This window comes from Acinonyx jubatus, chromosome E4 (genome assembly GCF_027475565.1).
Source record: "Acinonyx jubatus isolate Ajub_Pintada_27869175 chromosome E4, VMU_Ajub_asm_v1.0, whole genome shotgun sequence".
Taxonomy (NCBI): domain Eukaryota; kingdom Metazoa; phylum Chordata; class Mammalia; order Carnivora; family Felidae; genus Acinonyx; species Acinonyx jubatus.
Window position 1 is genome coordinate 36,434,289 of NC_069395.1, and position 19,763 is coordinate 36,454,051.

The 19,763-nt window shown below is 44.1% G+C and overlaps 1 protein-coding gene across 3 annotated transcripts in view; it reads right to left on the reverse strand.

The window, feature by feature from the left end:
* The window catches only part of KCNH1 (potassium voltage-gated channel subfamily H member 1), a 372,723-nt gene that overhangs the window by 96,432 nt on the left and 256,528 nt on the right, over positions 1-19,763 (reverse strand). For all 3 annotated transcript variants that reach the window (XM_027074502.2, XM_027074501.2, XM_027074503.2), the window contains exon 9: positions 13,434-13,686. In XM_027074502.2, coding sequence (XP_026930303.1) covers positions 13,434-13,686 — 253 coding nt within the window. The remainder of the gene's footprint in view (positions 1-13,433; positions 13,687-19,763) is intronic.

A 19,763-nucleotide genomic window follows, 5' to 3' on the forward strand; every position in this document is an offset into this window, starting at 1 on the left:
TCTGCGACGATTTAGAGAAGTGAGAAGGAACATCAAATACAAACAGGCATAGTGGAAACCTCATCAATTTGCTTTCCCGTCCAAGTTGTGAAAATATACTACTAGGAATAAAGCCTTAGCTTTAAGTGCTAGGTCTTATCTGATTGTGGTGTGGGGTTGGGTGCTGAGCCAACACATTCTATTGGATTTCTTTTGCCAACAAAGAAAGCAGGGCCTGGAGATGTTCAGGAGGCCTAGGCTCCAGGTACAAGCACACACGTCACCCCATTCTCAGAGGTTCATCTCATTCTAGAAAGGTTTGGTCTCATTTTAGGTGTTGTCAGGAGAGCTCAGAGATGTTGAAGGATCATTTGCCTTCTTATGAAGTTAGTACAAAGGACAGCAATCATTATGCTCTTGAGCAAACCATCTCTGTATCAGAGACAGGATGCTGGTGTGGATCAGCCGTATAACCTGGTCAATGGAACCCACACAGGAACTGTGGCAGTCCAATGTCACATGCCAGGTCCAATGTGAACTGTCTCTGACTCTCTCTCCCAGGCAGCTATTAGATTGGGAGTGCCTAAAAATGGGGCTACACCTTACCCCCATCTTACCTCAGTTTGTGTCTCTTTGCACACAATCCAATCCAGTGCAACAATCTGAGCCCTACCTATCATGGACCAGGCAGTGTCCCAGTGATGAAGGGGGTGTTATAACAAGGAAAAGACATGGTCTCTACAAGGGGCTTGGACTGTGAGGAGACAACACCTACAAGTGTGTAACAGTGAAGTATAACAGATAAACACATAATACCAAGACTGTTACACCCATCAGAATGGCTAAAATTAACAACTCGGACAACAACAGATGTTGGCGAGGATGTGGAGAAAGGGGAACCCTTTTGCACTGCTGGTGGGAATGCAAACTGGTGCTGCCAGTCTGGAAAAAAGTATGGAGGCTCCTCAAAAAATTAATAATAGAACTACCCTCTGACTTAGCAACTGCACTGCTGGGCATTTATCCAAAGGATACAAAAATGCTAATTCGAAGGGCAAATGCACCCCAATGTTTGTAGCGGCACTACCAACAATAGCCAAAGTATGGAAAGAGCCCAAATGTCCATCAACTGATGAATGGATAAAGAAGATGTGGTATATATATATATACATTGGAATATTACTCAGTGATCAAAAAGAATGAAATCTTGGGGCACCTGGTGGCTCAGTTGGTTGAGTACTAGACTCAGGCTCAGGTCATGATCTCACAGTTCGTGAGTTCGAGCCTCGCACAGGGCTCACTGCTGTCAGCGTGGAGCCTACTTTGGGTCCTCTGTTCTCTCCCTTTGCCCCTCCCCCACTCACACACACATGCATGCATGCTCGCGCACTCTCTCTCCCAAAAATAAACATTTTTAAAAAAGAACAAAATCTTGCCATTTGCAACAACATGGATGGAACTAGAATGTATTATGCTAAGTGAAACAAGTCAGTCAGAGAAAGACAAATAGAAGATCTCACTTATATGTGGCATTTAAGAAACAACAGATAAACATAGGGGAAGTGAAGGAAAAATAATATAAAAACAGAGAAGGAAGCAAACCATAAGAAATTCTTAAATACAGAGAACAAACTGAGGGTTGCTGGATGGGAGGTGGGTAGGGGGATGGGTTAGATGGGTGATGGGCATTAAGGAAGGTACTTGCTGGGATGAGCACTGGGTGTTATTTGTAGGTGATGAATCACTAAATTCTGCTCCTGAAACCATTATTACATGATATGTTAACTAACTTGCATTTAAATAAAATAAAAATAAAATAAAATAATTACATTAAAAAAACATAATCCCAACATATGTCAGAGGTTATCTTAGACAAGACCATGGAGATCTCATGGAGAAAAATGAGAAAGGATCTGGCCTTCTACGGTGAGGCAAGAGAATTGAGACACAGGAATGAGATGGGCAATTTTTCTAAATGGGAAGCTGGATGGCTGGAAATGCAGTTAGCTGGTCTGGGCTATGTTTTCCTTTCTTTTATGGCTCAGTTTCTTGATAATGTTATTTATACTGTCTCTACACTTCTCCTTCCATAAAGGCAACTCCAGATGCATCTCACTCTTGGCCTCTCTCTTCTCCTCCTCTGAGTGATGGGTTTGGAAGGAGAATATGCACGTGGGTAGCCCGTTGGTCTCTTCAAGATCTGCCTGCCTTCTCTGCACCTCCAGGCCGTGAGATTTGCCAGGCAGACCCTCATGGGGGTAGGCTTGTGCTGATCAGCACCAGGGCGGGCCTAATTCTGGGGCGTACTATTGGGAAGCCTTCTTGGACACAGATACAAAGCATATTCTCTGATACTAGCTTAATCAGGAAAAAAAAAAAGTGATACTTGGACTGGTGTCTATCTTACTTGCTGTGTCTCTCTTGGTTCAGAACTCTGGAAGATCTTTGCAATTTATGAAGCATCCTAGAACTAACAGCCATCTCTCTCCATTCCTCAAGCTACTCTAATCTTGCTTCTGACCCCAAACCCCGCTAATGATACTCGCACCATAGTCAATAATAGCTCTTTTCCTGATACATCTAACAGATGTATTTTAGTCCTCAACGTATTCTAGTTCTTGGATTCTAGTATATATTTAAGTTGTCTAGCATTTTTTATGTTTGAAATCAGACTGTGTCTTACAATCAATGACATATCACCATTTAATTGCCAGCATTATGTCCTAGTGGGCCATAAAATATTGGCATGTCTTACAATCCATAGCATCTTCCAGTCAGTGAAATTTGGTTCTGTATCAGTTGAAAATGTTCCTTCCCTCTCTCCCTGTCTTTTGTGATATCCCACCCTCCCCTGTTGGCCATCCATCACAGGTTCCTCTACATGTCCCAGATAGACTAGCATTCCTTGGGGCTCTGCTCTAGACCTCGTTGCTTCTTTATTTTTTTTAATGTTATTTATTTATTTAGAGAGGGAGAGAGAAGAGCATGAGCACGCAGGGTTTTAAGAAGGAGAGAGAGAATCTGCACCACCAGTGAAGAGCCCAATACAGGGCTCGAACCCACAAACCTAGACCTCACTGCTTCTTACCCTCCTATTTCTCCGTGGGTTTTTCTCAGTCTTCCCCCAGCTTTAACTGTCACCTGGATCATGATGGTCCTCATGTTCATACCTCAAGCCTAGGTCTCTCTTCTGAGTCTAGAATCTCACAATGGACTCATTCACTTACTTCAAACCCGCAAATCCCCAAATGGAATTGGTCCCACTCCCAGGTAAGCCTGCCCACCCTCCAGTGTTCCCCATTCAGACAACAAAATTGTCCGAGTCATGCTGGACTTAACCCTTTTGCTCTTCTCCGAATCCAATAAAGGACCAAGCTCTGATAATTTTATCCATCAAATACCTCCTAAATTTGTCTACTTCCTTTCTACTGACATTAAGTCTTCAAGCTACTCTCATCTCTTAGCATTGTCCTTGGTGGTCTTCCTGCCCTCTATCCACAGGATCCAGGATAACCTTTCTAAACACAAATGTCACTCTTCTGCTTTTGAGGCTTTGAAGATGTCATCCCCTCTGCCTCGAAGACTTTCTCTTTAATCCCCTATCCCAAACCCCACCACCACTGCTCCATGTGGTAGAATTCAGTCCCTCATACAAATCTCAGCTCAGATACCATCTCTGCTGGGAAGCTTCCTTGATTTCTCTTGGCCAGGCTGGATTAGATGCCTGTTTTATAAGCTTCCGTAGCATCCTGTTCTTACTCCTATTACAACTCTTGGCATACTATATTATAAAACTACATATTTACTTGTCTGTCTCTGTGATAAAACCATTAGCTCTATCCCAGGTGTATCTGTCTGGTTCACCATTGTATCTTCAATCCCTAGACTACACCTGGCATGTTTATGGAATGAATAAATCAACACATCAGTGAAAAGACAGGTCTGAGTGGAACATGGTAAGGTGGGCCAGGGTGTAAAAGACTCAGACTGTCTTAGGATGGAGGCTTTGAGGAGAAGATTGGTCCCCAGCCTGAGTGCAAGAACCCAGGTGTCCTCGGGTAGCTATATTGTCAGCCCGGCTCAAGAAGGAATTTGTTGACCTGTTCAGAAATAGTCCCGTAATTCACTCTGATCCAGCTTAATGCTAAGCTGAAAAATTTATAGGCGAATTTAAAATGAAGATGTAAAGATAATGAACGTTAGAAATTACTCCATCGTACAAAGGCTCTGCTTAAAGGAATTAAAATTCCACTCAAATGTGGGTCACCAGCTTTCCTTGTAGAGACTATACTAAACATGAGCAAACGATGCTGGCATCTCTGTTTGAACGGGGCTCACTCACCACTGGTTAAATTAAAGCAATGGCTTGGAAACATCATGACACTCTCCTTATATTCTCCACAACTGCAATTAGATAAAATTAAATTAGCTGAACGTCTCTCTACTAAGTAAACAGATAACAAATCTTTCACTGGAGGCAGGTGATAATTTTCCAAGATCACTACAGATAAGAATTGCAAATTGACTTGATTTTTTTTTCCCCTTCTTGTTTATAAAAGACTATATGTGCACTGCAGCAGCTGACTGAAATGTACTGAAAAATAGAAAATATTGGCTCTTAAGGCCACCACCTAGAAAACTTTGATGAACATTTTGGTACACTTTCCATCTTCCTTCTGTTTACAAATGCATTTTTATGTAGTTGAGGTTACTGCACATACAGTTACACACTCTGTTTTTCCTCCACTTAACATTATATTTAAGACATTTTGCATGCTGATAAAACTATTTATACCATCATCATAACAACAGCCTTGATTTACCATATTTTTTTAATTTAACCAGTCCCCTCTGTCTGGACACTACAGTTATAAGAATTTCCTTTAGAAAGATCTATTAACTCTCCTAACTACCAGTGTCTTCAGAGAAGGCAAACCAATTTTTGAAGTTGCTTAAACAAAAACAGAATTAGGAAGTAGGACCTGGTACCCACCCCCACCCTGTCTCAATCAAGTAATGTGTGCATTACCTGACACAAATGTTTTGTATTTCTGAAGTTCTAGATTATTCATACGATAGCTTCTTGCTGGGAGTGTGGATTTAATTTAATTGCTTCGGCTGATGGAACAGCTATATGAATATTAATGCACTGTTGGAGTGTTTAGAGAGACACTTCAGTGTAGCCTCCTCCCCTTGTGCTGAGCATGAGCAAAAGATATTATTATATGGTGTGCGGTTGTAATATTCACCCGGCCCCTACACCAGGTCCCCGGGGTGGTGTGGAGCAATGCACTGCAGAGATGGTAGCACAGGAAGTGGGGGGCCTCCCCCCCATCCCCTCCAGCTCACAAGCATCCCAGGAAGCATCTCCATGAAGGATTTAGCCCCTCCATCTCTAAAATAACGAGGGTTTTACATGAAGCTGTTGTTCTTTTTTAAAATCCTTATTAGATAGCCACTCTGTCTTCAATGTCTAGTCATCCTCCTTTTCAAGAAGCGTTTGGGGGAGGGGTTGAGTAGTACCCACTAGATAAATGTCATTTTTTCTCTGACCGGATCAGTAAATAATGGAAGAAATGCTGTCAAGACTTCTTTCTGAAAAAAAGTTTTATTCTTTCAAATTGCATCCTAATAGCCAAAAGGATATATGGAATAATGCTTTCTCAAGATCTACCTTAAATTAAAAAAAAAAATTTCCCCAATTTTGAAAGTAGCATATGCTCTTTTAAAGAAGACTTGAAAGAGGGGTGCCTAGGTGGTTCGGTTGGTTGAGAGTCCAGCTTTGGCTCAGGTCATGATCTTGCCATTCTGAGTTCAAGCCCCACGTCGGGCTCTGTGCTGACAGCTCAGAGCCTGGAGCCTGCTTCGAATTCTGTGTCACCCTCTCTCTCTGCCCCTCCCCGACTCATGCTGTCTCAAAAATGAATGTTAAAAAAAATTTTAAAAAGAAGACTTGAAAGACACATACATATATGCAGAAAATGAAAATCTCTTATAGCCTCACAGACTAAAGACATCAACTATGACATGTGAGTAGAGATGTTTGTGGGCTTTTATCTACAAATGTTTTCCCCCACATAGCTGAGATCATATTGCATTTAAAAATTATATTTTACTTACTTTGCTTATCATAAAGATTTCTAATACCACTTAAAATTCCTTGTGAACATTTTGAATAGCTACACTCCCATTTCTTTTAAAATGCTCTGCTATACTTGGTCATTTATAAAAATGCTCTCAGGGCACCTGGGTGGCTCAGTCAGTTGAGCATCTGACTTCACCTCGGGTCATGATCTCACAGTTCATAAGTTCGAGCCCCACATCGGGCTCTGTGCTGACAGCTCGGAGCCTGGAGCCTGCTTCGGATTCTGTGTCTCCCTCTCTCTCTGCCCCTCTCCCGTTCACATTCCGTCTCTCTCTCTTCCTCAAAAATAAATAAACATTAAAAAATGCTCTCTTTTGTTTATTTTAGTTTATTTTTCCTGTCTCTTTTGTTTATTTTTCCTATTTCCTATTCCTTCCCCTGAACCCTAAATCTCTGTCTAGAGCCCTGGCTTCTTTTCCTGGTTTCAGACCCACCTTTCCGAATAGCTGTGGAATACTCCAGTTGGTCTTTAAATGGGACAAATCAAAACCAAACACATCACCTTTCTTGTGTCTTCCTCCTGACTTAATCTCCTCTGTTCTGGTGCTTCCTTCTCCCCACTCACTGTCAGAATCCCCTCCCTCACCTCCCTCTGGCTGTTCCCTGCATCCTATTCTATACAACCTTTCAGACTCTTCCTTCCAGAATGTCTCATCAATCTGTCCTTCCCATCAAAGGTTGCTAGATTTAGCAAATAAAAACACAAGACACCCTGTTAAAGTCTGAATTGCAGATAAATGGGTAAATTTTTTAGCATAAGTACATCCCATTCAATGTTTGAGAAATACACAAAAAATTACTCATCTATATAAAATCCAAGTTTGACTGGATGTCTTGTATTTGATTTGGCAACCTTACTTTTGACTCAGTTTCTATTGCCCATACCTTAACACCTCTCATCTCTACTTATAAGCCACAGTCACCCAATGCCCTCCCTATCTCTTTGTCTAGTTCATTAATCTGTACAAATCACAGCTCCAATGGTGTCATACTTTACCTATTGCCTTCAGTTATTCCCCACTGACATTTAGAAATGTCCACTCTGATCTGCCTCTCCAGCCCCATGTCCCACTGCTGCCCCTCAGGGCTCTCAGCTCCCACTCCAATGCTGGTCCTGTGGTTATAAAATATACTCTCCACTTCCTGAGGCCTCAACTCACGCCATTCTTTCCATCTAGAATGTTCTACCTCATATGTCCAAATCCTGACTCCACCTTCACAGAACTATCATCCTAAATTGGGCCCTCCTCCCCTTGAACACAGATCATAAGATGTTTATTCTACCATTTTGGCAGGTCAAAAATAGTTGAACACTGGCAATGTCATATGCTTTAGGCTAATGTAATAAAAGGTCCCTGCCATGTGCTTCCCTGCCTTACTGCTTTCTACAATGTCATCCTCTGATCACATTCTACCAAAAACATCAAGCAGTGACTGCCTAAAGCAATGTTTCTCATGGTACAGGTCTTCTAACCATATGCAATGGAACCACCCAGAGGAGAGAGGGCTTGTGAACAATGCAGATTCCAAGACTCCATCCTAGAGCTGGGGAGGGGACAGGGAATCTTCACTGAGCACCAGAGTTCCAGCTGAGTCTTGTGTTCACTAAAGGTGAGAACCACTGGCCACACGTAAATTCTCCTCATTCTACTCTCTTCACACTGGTCCCTGAATATGCCTACATATATCCCCACCTCCAGTGACTCTCTAGACTTACGCTACTCTTCCCACTTCAAGCCACAGCCTACAAACACTCTTACCAGTCCTTTCAAGCCTAGTCAGCTCCTGCCTCCTCCATGAATATGTACCTGTGTTACTTACTGTCACTAATCATGCATTTGTCTCCCCAAGTAGAACAGAACATTCAACCAAGACAAGGATTTTCTCTACACCATCCATCTTGCAAAGAGACTAACACCCTGTTATGCTGTGATAGTTGCTAACTAAACAGATGCCACAGTAATAGTCAACCAAGGTCAGTGGACACAAAGAAACTAAGCAAAGATGAGTGTCTTCTAAATTAGGAAACATGAGAAGGGGGTGTTCATTAAAAAAAAAAGATTGCATCATGAAAAAGCATTTACAACTTTATGTGCACATTTAAGGAGAATCTACATGCAAATCCTAGTTCAATAGTGACAGGACCGCAAGTAGCAAGTTCACTCAGAGCGTCTGATGAGCCACGGCCTGTCAATCTTCCCCATGGCTGCTCCCCTTCCTTGGGCAGGCTCTGACCCATCCAGAAGTTGAGAAGAGTTTCTACTAGTTGAGAGCCATGCCTAGATCTATTCTAAAAGGTGCTATAAACTCAGTGAAATAAACCCTTCGTCTTTCATCCTCCTCTGGCTCTGCTGCCTGTCCATGCAGTGCCAGAACCGATTCCCTCCCACCACCTCCCACAGCCCAGAGGCCATCCCTTCCCTAATATCTCTGGGCTCTGGCTCTTCTCTACATCTCCCTTCTACCACCATACGTAGGCCCTCATCGTTTCTCGCCCAAGTGTCCTAGCTAACCTCCATGCCTCTGTATTTGTGGAACCCAGATCTTTATGGAAACTCTTTCTGAACAATTCAACCCCACAAGATAAAATCCAGACCCTTATTCTGGACCATGGGACCCTTCACATCCCACTCTCTAACTGCCTTTCAGTTCAGTTCAATTCAACTCAACTCAACTCAATTCAATTCAATTCCACAAACAGCCCTTGGTACCTTCCATATGCTGAGCCAAGCTACAGATATGACATCAAAGGATATCAGCTCACAAGAAGGACAAATGAGTAAACATGCAATTGAGGCAGTGTGATGGGAATAGGAGAAGCACAGGAGGCCTTGGGGACTTTATCAATTAGTGGTGGAACTCCTGCAGGGAATTAGTGCAGAACCAGGACTATAGCTAAATCTCCAGTTCCAGGGTTCTCTCCCCAACTCAGTGCAGTCTGGCCAAAGAGATTCTGTCTTGCCCAGGAGAATGAAAAACCATCAAACCAAAACAAAAAGAAGAGACACGAGATGATCCATGGTTAAAATACAAATTAAGTATTAAAATGCAAAACCCATAGAAGTTACTGTAGGGACACTAAATCACAGTGAAACAAAATCATTTAAACACTGCATTTTAAGATGGAAACACAGGGAGATGGATCACACTCAAGCAGAGTCCTGATGAAAGTCTATGACTCATCTCCTTTGGTCAAGTAACACGGATCCGAGATAACAACTTCCCTGCAGGTGCTTGGGCATTTCCACCGCTTGGGCTGGGGCAAAATGGTTACCTATACCTTTCTATTCTGATATCTATGAAAAATGAGATGAAAATTACTTTAAAAATATAATGAATAAAATGTACATGTGAAAAGCTTGAATTTATTTCAGAGAATGAAGAAAGTAAATTTGAGAACACATTTATTATTTCCAAGAGAATTCTGAGAGAAGAGTGGGAAGGTGTCCTCTCAAACGTAAGGCAGAGGACATCAGAGGAAAAGGAGATTCTAAGACATTATCCAGTATATTCTCTGCCCACAGGGGACGGCAAGCCTTTCAATCCACAAGAGCTATTGTCTACGTTTGTGTTTTTAAACTGCAGGCTTTGGAGTCAGTTAAGAAAACAATTCAGTGAGTCATGACGTCAATTTCCTTTTAAATGAAAGAGAATGGAATCTAATAGAAAACACCACGTTGCATCTCATGCAGCAAGAGTAAGCACTGAGCTTGATGTATAACTGTGTGTATGTGTGTGTGTGTGTGTGTGTGTGTGTGTGTGTGTGTGTGTGTGTTCGCTGACGACACAATACACCATTTCATATGGTGAGATGAATCAAGAAAGTCTGACGAACACTCTTCTAGAAAACTCTTCTAGGGTTCTGTATTTAGCACATATGAAACATACTCAGGGATACAGACCCTTTTCCTCATTCTCATGCTAAAATTAAACAGAGAATATTAGAGCTGGAAGGAAGAAACAAATTAACAGCATGCAAATGAGTGAACTGATAACAAGATAGTAGAGACAACTGAATGAGACAGAGGAGCTTTGGGCTTTTTCTAAAGCCTTCCGCTTCATGATAACTAAGGATTCCTGGCTATTTCTTTTCCTTGTGGGAGCACTAGATACGGTACCTGCACAATAATTACTTGTCCAGTGATCCTTTAGAAGTGGTAACACTTATCAAGCAGCGTGACTGTTGCCTTTTCAATAATGTCAGTCTCCTGCATTTATAGAAGCTCCTTGAAGGCTGGGCTAACGTGTGGTCCACTGATAACCCCAATTCTATGACAGTGCCTGGTAAGTAGTAGGTGTTCAATAAATTGTGGTTGGATTGAACTAAAATGCATCCAAAGGCAATCAAGATCTGGTTCTAGTAACCATTTGTCATCTGAACCCCCTCTGCAAGAAAAAATCAAGTTCAGTAAATTGAGCAAAAGATATCCTAACTGGGAAAAAACAACAATAACAACAAAACTCTGAACTTAAGTTTCCAGGGAGCAAATCACTCTTGGCCCAGAGGTCAAGTAAGTTCAAAGGACTTGTCTCATGCCCTTGTATTAGAATAAGAGCCACTTGAAATATTACAGGCTTTTTAGGATGTCAAGCTTGGACCTACTTTTTGGATCTAATCTGGCTCCTGGGGACACAAAGAAGAAGCTTCTTCTAGTCTGGACAGCTTCAGGGCAACAACCACTCTGAATCTGAAGCTGCTGGGTTATTGCAGAGGTCCTGTCCACATTGCTAACTGAAGCAGGATGTCCAGAGGGCCGGAGACAGAGGGCTGAATTTGGAGAAGCTGTCAACTGACCAAGTAAGTCAACAGTGGAGCAAGGCCTGGTTTGCTTCCCTACAAGAATCCCCGGCTGAGGAGAATTGAGACCCAGCAGGGAAGTAGTCATTTGTCTTCCTCAACCCTCCGGTAGCTCTTGTCTTATCTCCATGCCTCAGTGTCCAACCCTAACTCAGAATATGCAGCTGTTGGAGCTCATTAAGGATGCTCTGCTTATGAGGATGCAAGGGGGATGGTGCTGGTCACCAGCATAGACTCCTTGGAAAGGCATATGGTGAGTTCTCACTGAGGGGGATCAGTGAAAGATGCCCTTAACTGAAGGATCAATTTAAATTCAAATTCAATTCCAGTTACAACTCAAAGGAGAGCTCACTAGCCACTACCCTTCTTCTCAGCCAGGTGAATATCTCAACAGTGATTTCCAATAGAAAGTCCTCTCTATCCAGGACACAGATGAGTATTAAAAGAAGGGATAAATGGCCTCTCCCTGCTGCACTCCCCGGAGCAGTGGCCCTACCCTTTGTGTGTTCTGTTCCTATACGCAATAAAATCTCAGCTTTCTGTGGATGAGGAAGGCAAGGAACAGAATAACCCTGTCTGCAGAGCAGGAATCCAGACCTTTATTTTAGCAAAAAAAAAACAGTTACAACTTTCACCCCACACCCAGTCTCTATCCCGGGCTCCCTCTGACCATCTGCCATCTCATGCTGAAGGAATATAAATCATCCTTGGGTTAACCTGAGCAGAATGTAATCAAGAGGGCAAGCTGGCTTGCGGCCAGAGGAGCAAGAGGAAGGCTGCATATCATGTACTCCAAAATCAAGCAGGAACAAAGTTTGAGCCATATATATATATTCTTAGATACTTAGTTTGTATTCTTAGTTTGAATCTCACGTCTAACATCCATGTAACCTAACCTCTCCCTGCCTCAGTTTCCTAAGAAATCATATGTAAAGGATTAAAGATGTCCACAATTCCTAGCAGTACCTGGCAATCTACATAAATTATTGTGAGGATTACAGTATTGCCAAATGGATCAGAGTACAGGTTTTGGGCTCAGAGGGACTCCAGGATGCTGGCTCCATGGACCTCATCCACTGTGAGGCCTTGGGAAAGTTCCCTAACCTCTCTGAGTTTTCACTGGCTCATCTACAAAATGGGGATAATGGGGCGCCTTGGGGGCTTAGTTGGTTAAGCGTCTGATTCTTGATCTCAGCTCAGGTCGTGATCTCACAGTTCGTGGGATCGAGTCCCTAGTTTGGCTGTGCGCTGACAGAGTGGAGCCTGCTTCGGATTTTCTCTCTCAAATAAATAAACATGTTTTAAAAATGGGTATAATAAAATCACTTCGTAGGGTTACCATAAGGCTAAAATGAGAATACATATGTAAAATGCTTGCACAGACTAGATGACAGTAAATGATGGCTATTACTATGATGGCTTGTCCCTTTAGAGAGGTGGACATGTCCCCAGTAAAGAGCTGTTGTGTAGCTACCTCAGGCAATCAGATGAATCCTTCAAAGGCCACTGATGCTCAAAATGCCAAAATACCAACATGTCGCCCTATGACCCCATTCCTCCTCCCACATCCCCTAGTACAGTGGGTGGCACACAGGCTTCCTTGTCACCCAAGTGAGAAATCCCGCAGTCCCCATCCACTCTTCCCTCTCCCCCCACAGCAAACCCACCATCTGTTGATTCTACTTCTTAAATGAGTCAACTCCATTTGCTTCTCTGCACGTGCCCTCCACTACGTCAGTTCAGGGCCCCATCAACCTGCCCCTGGATAGCATGTCTCCAACCTCATCTCGCTGCCCCAGCCATCCCCCTTCAGTCACTCCCCAAGCAGCAATGACAGCCATCTTTCTACAGTTCAAATACAACTGTGCCTCTCTCCTGCTTTAAACCCCTTCGCTGGCTCCCTGAAATAAAGCCCAAGTCCCTTAACGTGGCTTCCAGAGCCTGCCATGATCTGCCCAGGGCTTAGCTCCCTCCCGGCCTCATCTCTCCCTGTGGCCCTTCTTGTTTTGTGTGCTCCAGCCATGCTGAAGGGGAAACACTGGCAATTCTACAAATGAATCATGCTCTCTCTCAACAGGGATGCTCTCTCTCAATACAGCATGAGTTTTCCCCTCTGCTTAGGACACTCCTTTGTCCCTTCTCCTCTCCAGTCTTTAGGTTTCAGCTTAGGTATCATTTCTTCCAGAAAGTCTTACTGACACTGGAACACTGAGTTGGATACCTCTTGCACTGTATGCAGGTATCTGCTCATTTGTGCATCTCCTCTAGTAGCCTGGGAGCCCCTTGAAGACAAAACCCATTTTTGTCATTGAAATACTCCAAGTGCCTAAGACAGAAACTGGCACAAAACAGGCACTGAAATATTTGTTTGTAGGATAGACGCTAGCAACTGACCTTGCTCTGAGGAGCAATCTCTCCCTGGTTGAAGGTAGCAGTGGCACTGAGCTTTCCGGTAGCTTAAGCCCACCCTGGGCACCAGAGGCATATGTCCAGCAAAAGCAACACACTTACCTAGAATAGCCACCACCTCATCATCCTGGATCACCTCCAGGGAGCCGGAGACCACGAAGCAGAGGCTGTCAACACTCTCTCCTGCATGGTAGATAAGGTCCCCTGGGGCGCAGTGCACTGTCTGAAACTCCATGGCCAGTGCCCGCAGGCAGCCATCACTGGCCAACCGGAAAGCTGGGTGCTCCTTGAACACCTTGCGATTCAGGTGCACGCAGATGTCAGCTCTCATGTCCTTGGGGCAGATCTGCAGAACCTGGCCGGGCACAGGAACAAACAAAGTCAGGGTCTTCACTGTGGTCTCCATCCCTTTGCCCCTCAGGACTCCAGGGGTGGAAGTAACCCCCACCGGGCTAGACTGCCCTCTTCAATGCACTGGTGGACAGGACAGCCACAGTCCCTATGCTCATGGAGCTTACATTCTTGTGGGAGAGATAAGCAGTGACCACAAAAATCCGTGCTAAATGCTCAGAAGAAGGGCTGGAGAGTCAGGGCTAGGAGTACATGGGACTCTCTCTCTCTCTCTCTTTTTTTTTTAAATTTAATTTTATTTATTTTAATTTTATTTAAAAACGTGTTTTAATGTTTATTTATTTTTGAGAGAGAGAGACAGAGTGTGAGTGGGAGAGGGGCAGAGAGAGAGGGAGAAACAGAATCCAAAGCAGGCTCCAGGCTCCGAGCTGTCAGCACAGAGCCTAACACAGGGCTCAAACTCATAGACCGCGAGATCATGACCTAAGCCGAAGTCAGATACTTAACTGACTGAGCCACCCAGGCACCCCTATATGGGACTCTTTAGATCCATATTTGGGGAAGGCTTCTCTGAGGAGGGGGCATTTAAGCTGGTACCTGCAACATATGTCAGAGGGAACCATGTGAAAGAGAACATTTCAGCAGAAAGGCAAAGGCTGTGAGGGGACCCAAGCAATAACCGATGTGAAAGATGTGAAAATATGAAAGGGGGGCAACTGGTAGGAGATGAGATTTCAGGAGAATGCCAAGTGTGCATGAAGAGACTTTAGATTATGAAAAGCCTTTGATTTCATTCTGAGTGTGATGGGGACACAGTGGAGGATTATTATGACACGCGGGGGAGTGACAAGATGGAACTATATTTTAAGATGGAGATAGAGGGCCCTGACCAAGGGGTGGCAAGGATGGAGTTATGGAATTGAGTTAGGCCACTGCTGCAAGCATCCTGGTGAGAAGTGAGGAGACCCAAACTGGGGTGCTAGCTGGGAAGCCAGTGAGCAGTGGTCTAATTCAGAATGTATATTTTTTTTAAAATTTTTTTAACATTTATTTTTGAGACAGAGAGAGACAGAGCATGAACAGGGGAGGGGCAGAGAGAGAGGGAGACACAGAATCTGAAACAGGCTCCAGGCTCTGAGCAGTCAGCACAGAGCCCGGCGCAGGGCTCGAACTCACGGACCGCGAGATCATGACCTGAGCCAAAGTCGGACGCTTAACCGACCGAGCCACCCAGGCGCCCCCAGAATGTATTTTGGAGACAGAACTGACACTACTGATGGACTGAATATGGGTGTGGCTTAGAGAAATAAAGTAATAATCAGTGAGTACTTAATGTGTGCCAGGCATTGCTAAGTGCTTTAAAGTCATTCATTCGTTTCATACTTATTTATTGAGCACTTATTATATGCCAAGAATCATTCTAGGCTCTGAGGATGTAGTGGTGTACAATACAGACAAAAATCCTTGCCCTTGTGTAACTTACCACCTGGTGAGAAGAGACAAATAATAACCAAATAAGTAAAATCCAGCAACGATGTTACATTTTTAAGTGTTACATGCACTTAGTAGCTAATTTAATCCTCACATAACCCTATGATGTGAGTGCAAGTATTATATCATCATACAGACAAGGAAACTGAGGCACAGGGGAGATAAATCATCTCCCCAAAGTTACATAGTTGGAAAATGGCAGAGCTGGGCTCTCTAACTAGGTAGTCTGAGTCCACAGCCTAGTTTAGATACTAACCACTCCTTATATCACGTAGCTGCCCAAACTAAATGCACTTGTAATTTGACTCTTAGCATCTATAAAGTCAAGACAAAAGGGGAACTATAAGAGGTCATATGGGTCTTCTCTTTCAAGAAAGGAAAAATTTTCAGCCTTTTCTAGGGGGAGAAATAGTTCCCTGGACCAAATTTTGTAAGTAACCACTGCATGGCCCCTTACATAGCAAGCATTAAGTAACACAATAGGAGGCCTTCAAATGGACTTTTCCAGAAAAATTTAGGAGTGTTCTTTTTTTTTTTTTTTTTTTTTGTCTTTAGGAGTCTTCTTAAAATAATCCTTTCTCCCATCCTAGCCTAGTGAACAAAGCTGGGGGCATAAAATCAAACACGTTCAGTGAAGACATTCCCTTGGGGTACCTGCACCCCTCCCTGCTTCCCTGCTTTCTCTGCACCCATGTGCCTCTGTGGCTGGCACTCCTCTTGGAATCTGGAAATTTCTCAGCCTCCTTCAAAACTCTGTCCAAGTCTCACCATGCCCATGACAATTTTGCTCATACCCCATCCTGTCAGGTGCCCCTGCACTCTGCATGGAAGTGAGGCAGTGGACAGAGGAGGTCAAACAGTTGAAATCCCAGCTCCTTCCCCTCCAAGTGACCTAACTGCTCTACCCTTCAGTTTCTCCCATAAAATGCATATTGGCTTGTGAGGATGAAATGAAATTACGTCTACTGGTACATTTCCCCAGGGATAGTGCAGGACCCAGGAAGGGACTCCATACATGCTCTGTGCACCTCTTCCTTCTTGCTGTTGGGTGGCTGGATGCTGAGAAAGTAAGCAGGATCTCTGAGACAGGGACAGAGCACAGACTGAGGCAGAGGAAAATTCAGACTGCCAAGGCTTAGAATGAACGCTTGCTAAGTATTTCCCTCCTTGAGGCTCATTAAAAACAAGACTCCTGTTAAATGCAGATTTAATTTGGATCCTCTTTTCCCCAAGCAGAACACCAGGGAGTGAAGAACACTTGCATGCCATGTCAAAACTGTGCTCAGGAGTTCAAAGCCAAGATTTATTCTCCAGGTGACTTCACCTGTAAATATTTGGTTTCCCCTGGGCTGGGCTTTGCTGGCAGAGGCTGCAAGTGAAAGAGGCCTTGGAATGGAGACAATGTTTTATTCATGAGGACTGCTCCCGGAGCCACTGGAAAGCACGTGTGAGGAGGAGAGGGAGCCCAGGAGTAGAGAAATCCGGACAGTCATGGCCATCAGATATCTCCATCATTCTTCTGTTGCTTCTACACTGGGCAGGTTAGAGGGGTCCTAAATACTCCTCTCTGAGCTGAATGCTTCTCAGCTGGAGACCCCTTCCTGGGCACCTTCCTTTCTGTTTGGTCCTTAGGACACACCATCCCTGCTGGTTCCTGAGGGTCTCAAAGGCCAATGGGAAATGTCGCCACGGAGGCTCATGGGACCTCCCCAGGCTGGACAGGACAGATACATGGTTGAGAGAACAGACTTTAAGGTCAGGCAGACCTGGATTCAATTCCTGACTTTAACATTTACTATTTGTGTGAACTTGAAGCAATACTTAGCTTCTTTTCCCAAGTCTTCATTTTTGAACATGAGTAAGGAATTCTGAAGATTCCATGAGCTGGTGTGTGGAAAGTCCCGGTACAATGCCTGACACACACAAGCGCTCAGTGCATGTGAGCTCGCGTTTCTGATTTTGTTACCACAGCAGAGCAACAGGTCAGCCTGAGAGAGCCTCTGAAGTCCAGAAGGTCATAGCCAAAGGCGCCTTAGAGGTTGGCCTTAGTATTAAAAGGCATCTAGTTTCATGTGTTACAGACATGGAAACCGAAGCTCAGAGGGACAGGCAACATGTTCACGGTCACCAGCTAATTACTGATCAAACTAGAGGAGCCCAGCACTGCCACCCTCCCACCCCCCACCCCCACATACCCCTAGACTTCTGTGGTCATCACTGACCATTCTGACTCAGGATGGAGGGGAGGGGAACCAGGGACAGGCTTGGGACCACAAGACTGGACCCCTCCCCAACAGTCGTCCACCAAAAGCCCTCGCCAGGAAGAGGGGGTACCCAGGCCAGACTGGGCTCTGCAGTGAGTTGCCACAGTATTCCCTCTTCGCCTAGAGCAGGACCTGCTGCAAATCCCAAAGCCTGCCAAGAAAGGGAGATGGCAGGGAGGGGCAGGGCAAATGCTGACTAGGCGCCATCTTCCATGGGTAGCCACCCAGCCCAGCCCTGCAGTGGGGTGGGGAAGGGCTTCTTTCCAGACACCCAGATTTACAAAGCCATCCTGGCCCCTGGGAAAGGAGCCCCAGGGCTGAGAGATCCAAGTTCCTTTCTGCTCCATCAGCTGCCAGGCACCCACAGAACCTACGTGCCTTGTTGAATGAGGCAAAAACAACAGGCGCAGTTAGGGCAGGTGGTTGGCAAAGCCAGAGACTAAGACCCGCCCGGCTGATTCTCTGCCTAGGTGAGAAATGAGGGCAACTCCATCTGGACTCATCTTCTTATCCTTCTTCCCTCCAGTACAGTTTTAAATTAAAAAAAAAAAAAAGTAATAGTAGGAAAAGCTTCCAAGTCAGACAAAAATTGGATTCAAATTCTGACTTTGCCATTGTTAACTCTACAACCAGAGGCAGTTAACAAGACTAATTGGGCCTCTGTGTCCTTATCTCTTGGGTAGAAATAACAGTAGGTCCCTCCCAGAGTTGCTGTAGAGCATAACTGATGCATGAATGCAGGGCCAGGCACATGGAAACCGTGGTAAATACTTGTTTGTTTGTTTTTTTAATGTTTATTTTTGAGAGAGAGACAGACAGACAGACAGAGCATGAGTTGGGGAGGGGCAGAGAGAGAGGGAGACAGAATCTGAAGCAGGCTCCAGGCTCTGAGCTGTCAGCACAGAGCCTGATGCAGGGCTCGAACTCACAAGCTGTGAGATCGTGACCTGAGCTGAAGTTGGACACTCAAGTGACTGAGCCACCCAGGCACCCCTCTTTTTTTTTTTTTCTTAAAGGCAGGATTCCCTCCCAGCACAGAGCCCAACATGGGGCTTAAACTCATGACTCTGAGATCAAGGCCTGACCTGAGATCAAAAGTCGGATGCTTAGTTATCCGACTTAGGCTCAGGTTATGATCTCATGGTTCGTAGGTTTGAGCCCCACGTCAGGCTCTGTGCTGCCAGCTGAGAGCCTGGAGCCTGCTTCAGATTCTGTCTCCCTCTCTCTCTGCCCCTCCCCTGCTCATGCCCTGTCTCTCAAAAATGAATAAATGTTAAAAAAGATAATAAAAACAAACAAACAAAAAGAGTCGAATGCTTAACTAACTGAACTACCCAGGCGCCCCATTAAGTATCTGTTCTTAATGTGTGTTCAAGGCATGGTAGCTGGTGCTATGGTGGTATGCTTATTATGTTGCTGTTGTGATTATGGCAGATCTTCAACAAAACTGAACGATCATTCCTTTTAAGTTGGAATCCGTTCAATTGAGTTCAAGGTTTCCTTTCAAACGGTCAACTCTCAACTAACTATTCTAACGGAGGAAGAGCAGGAGCAAGGATAGCTGATCCAAAGCCAGTTGAATTTGGCTTTGAATGTGTTATATTTCTGCAAAAGCATTATATTTCTGTTTTTCTTATTCTAACAATGAAAGGAATCAGAATTCCCCAAGCCCTTAGAGATTGGCAGTAAAAAGAGAAGTGTGGTTGAAAACACTGAGAAGCAGAGAAAAATGGACATAGGATTACATTTTTGCTTATAGAAAATATACACAGGAGATAATTCCTAAATGAATAGAAACCCACTGTACCTTTTCTGTATTCTTCCCAGCCACCAAATTTTCTTCACTTTATTGAAATACATCTAGAATCATGCAACTCGTAGAGAAAAATAGGGATTTACTGCTGTCTCCATTTTCCAGATAGGAAAACAGATACCTTAGCCTTAGAGAGATGTCTGATGTTCTGCGCAAGCCAACGACGACTAAGGCGCAAGCCCTTCCTAAGTATTCCCCAGACTCATCTGATGAATAGGATCACCTGGGCACTGGTTAAAGATGCAGATTTCTCCTCAAACCTTCCCCTCCACCAAATTCTGATTTCATACATCTGGGATAGAGGCTGGGAATCTGTTTTTAATGACCACGAATCACAGGATTCTCATCAGAGCTGAGACTGCAGTGAGGCAACAGTCTCAAGCTAAAAACTCAGTAACCAAGATAAATTATAGTTTAATACAATATCTCAAAAAATCAGAATTCATGCAAAAAAAATCCACGATGAACAAAATATCAAACATTTGAATAAAGATAGAATCAGTGGCAGTGCTG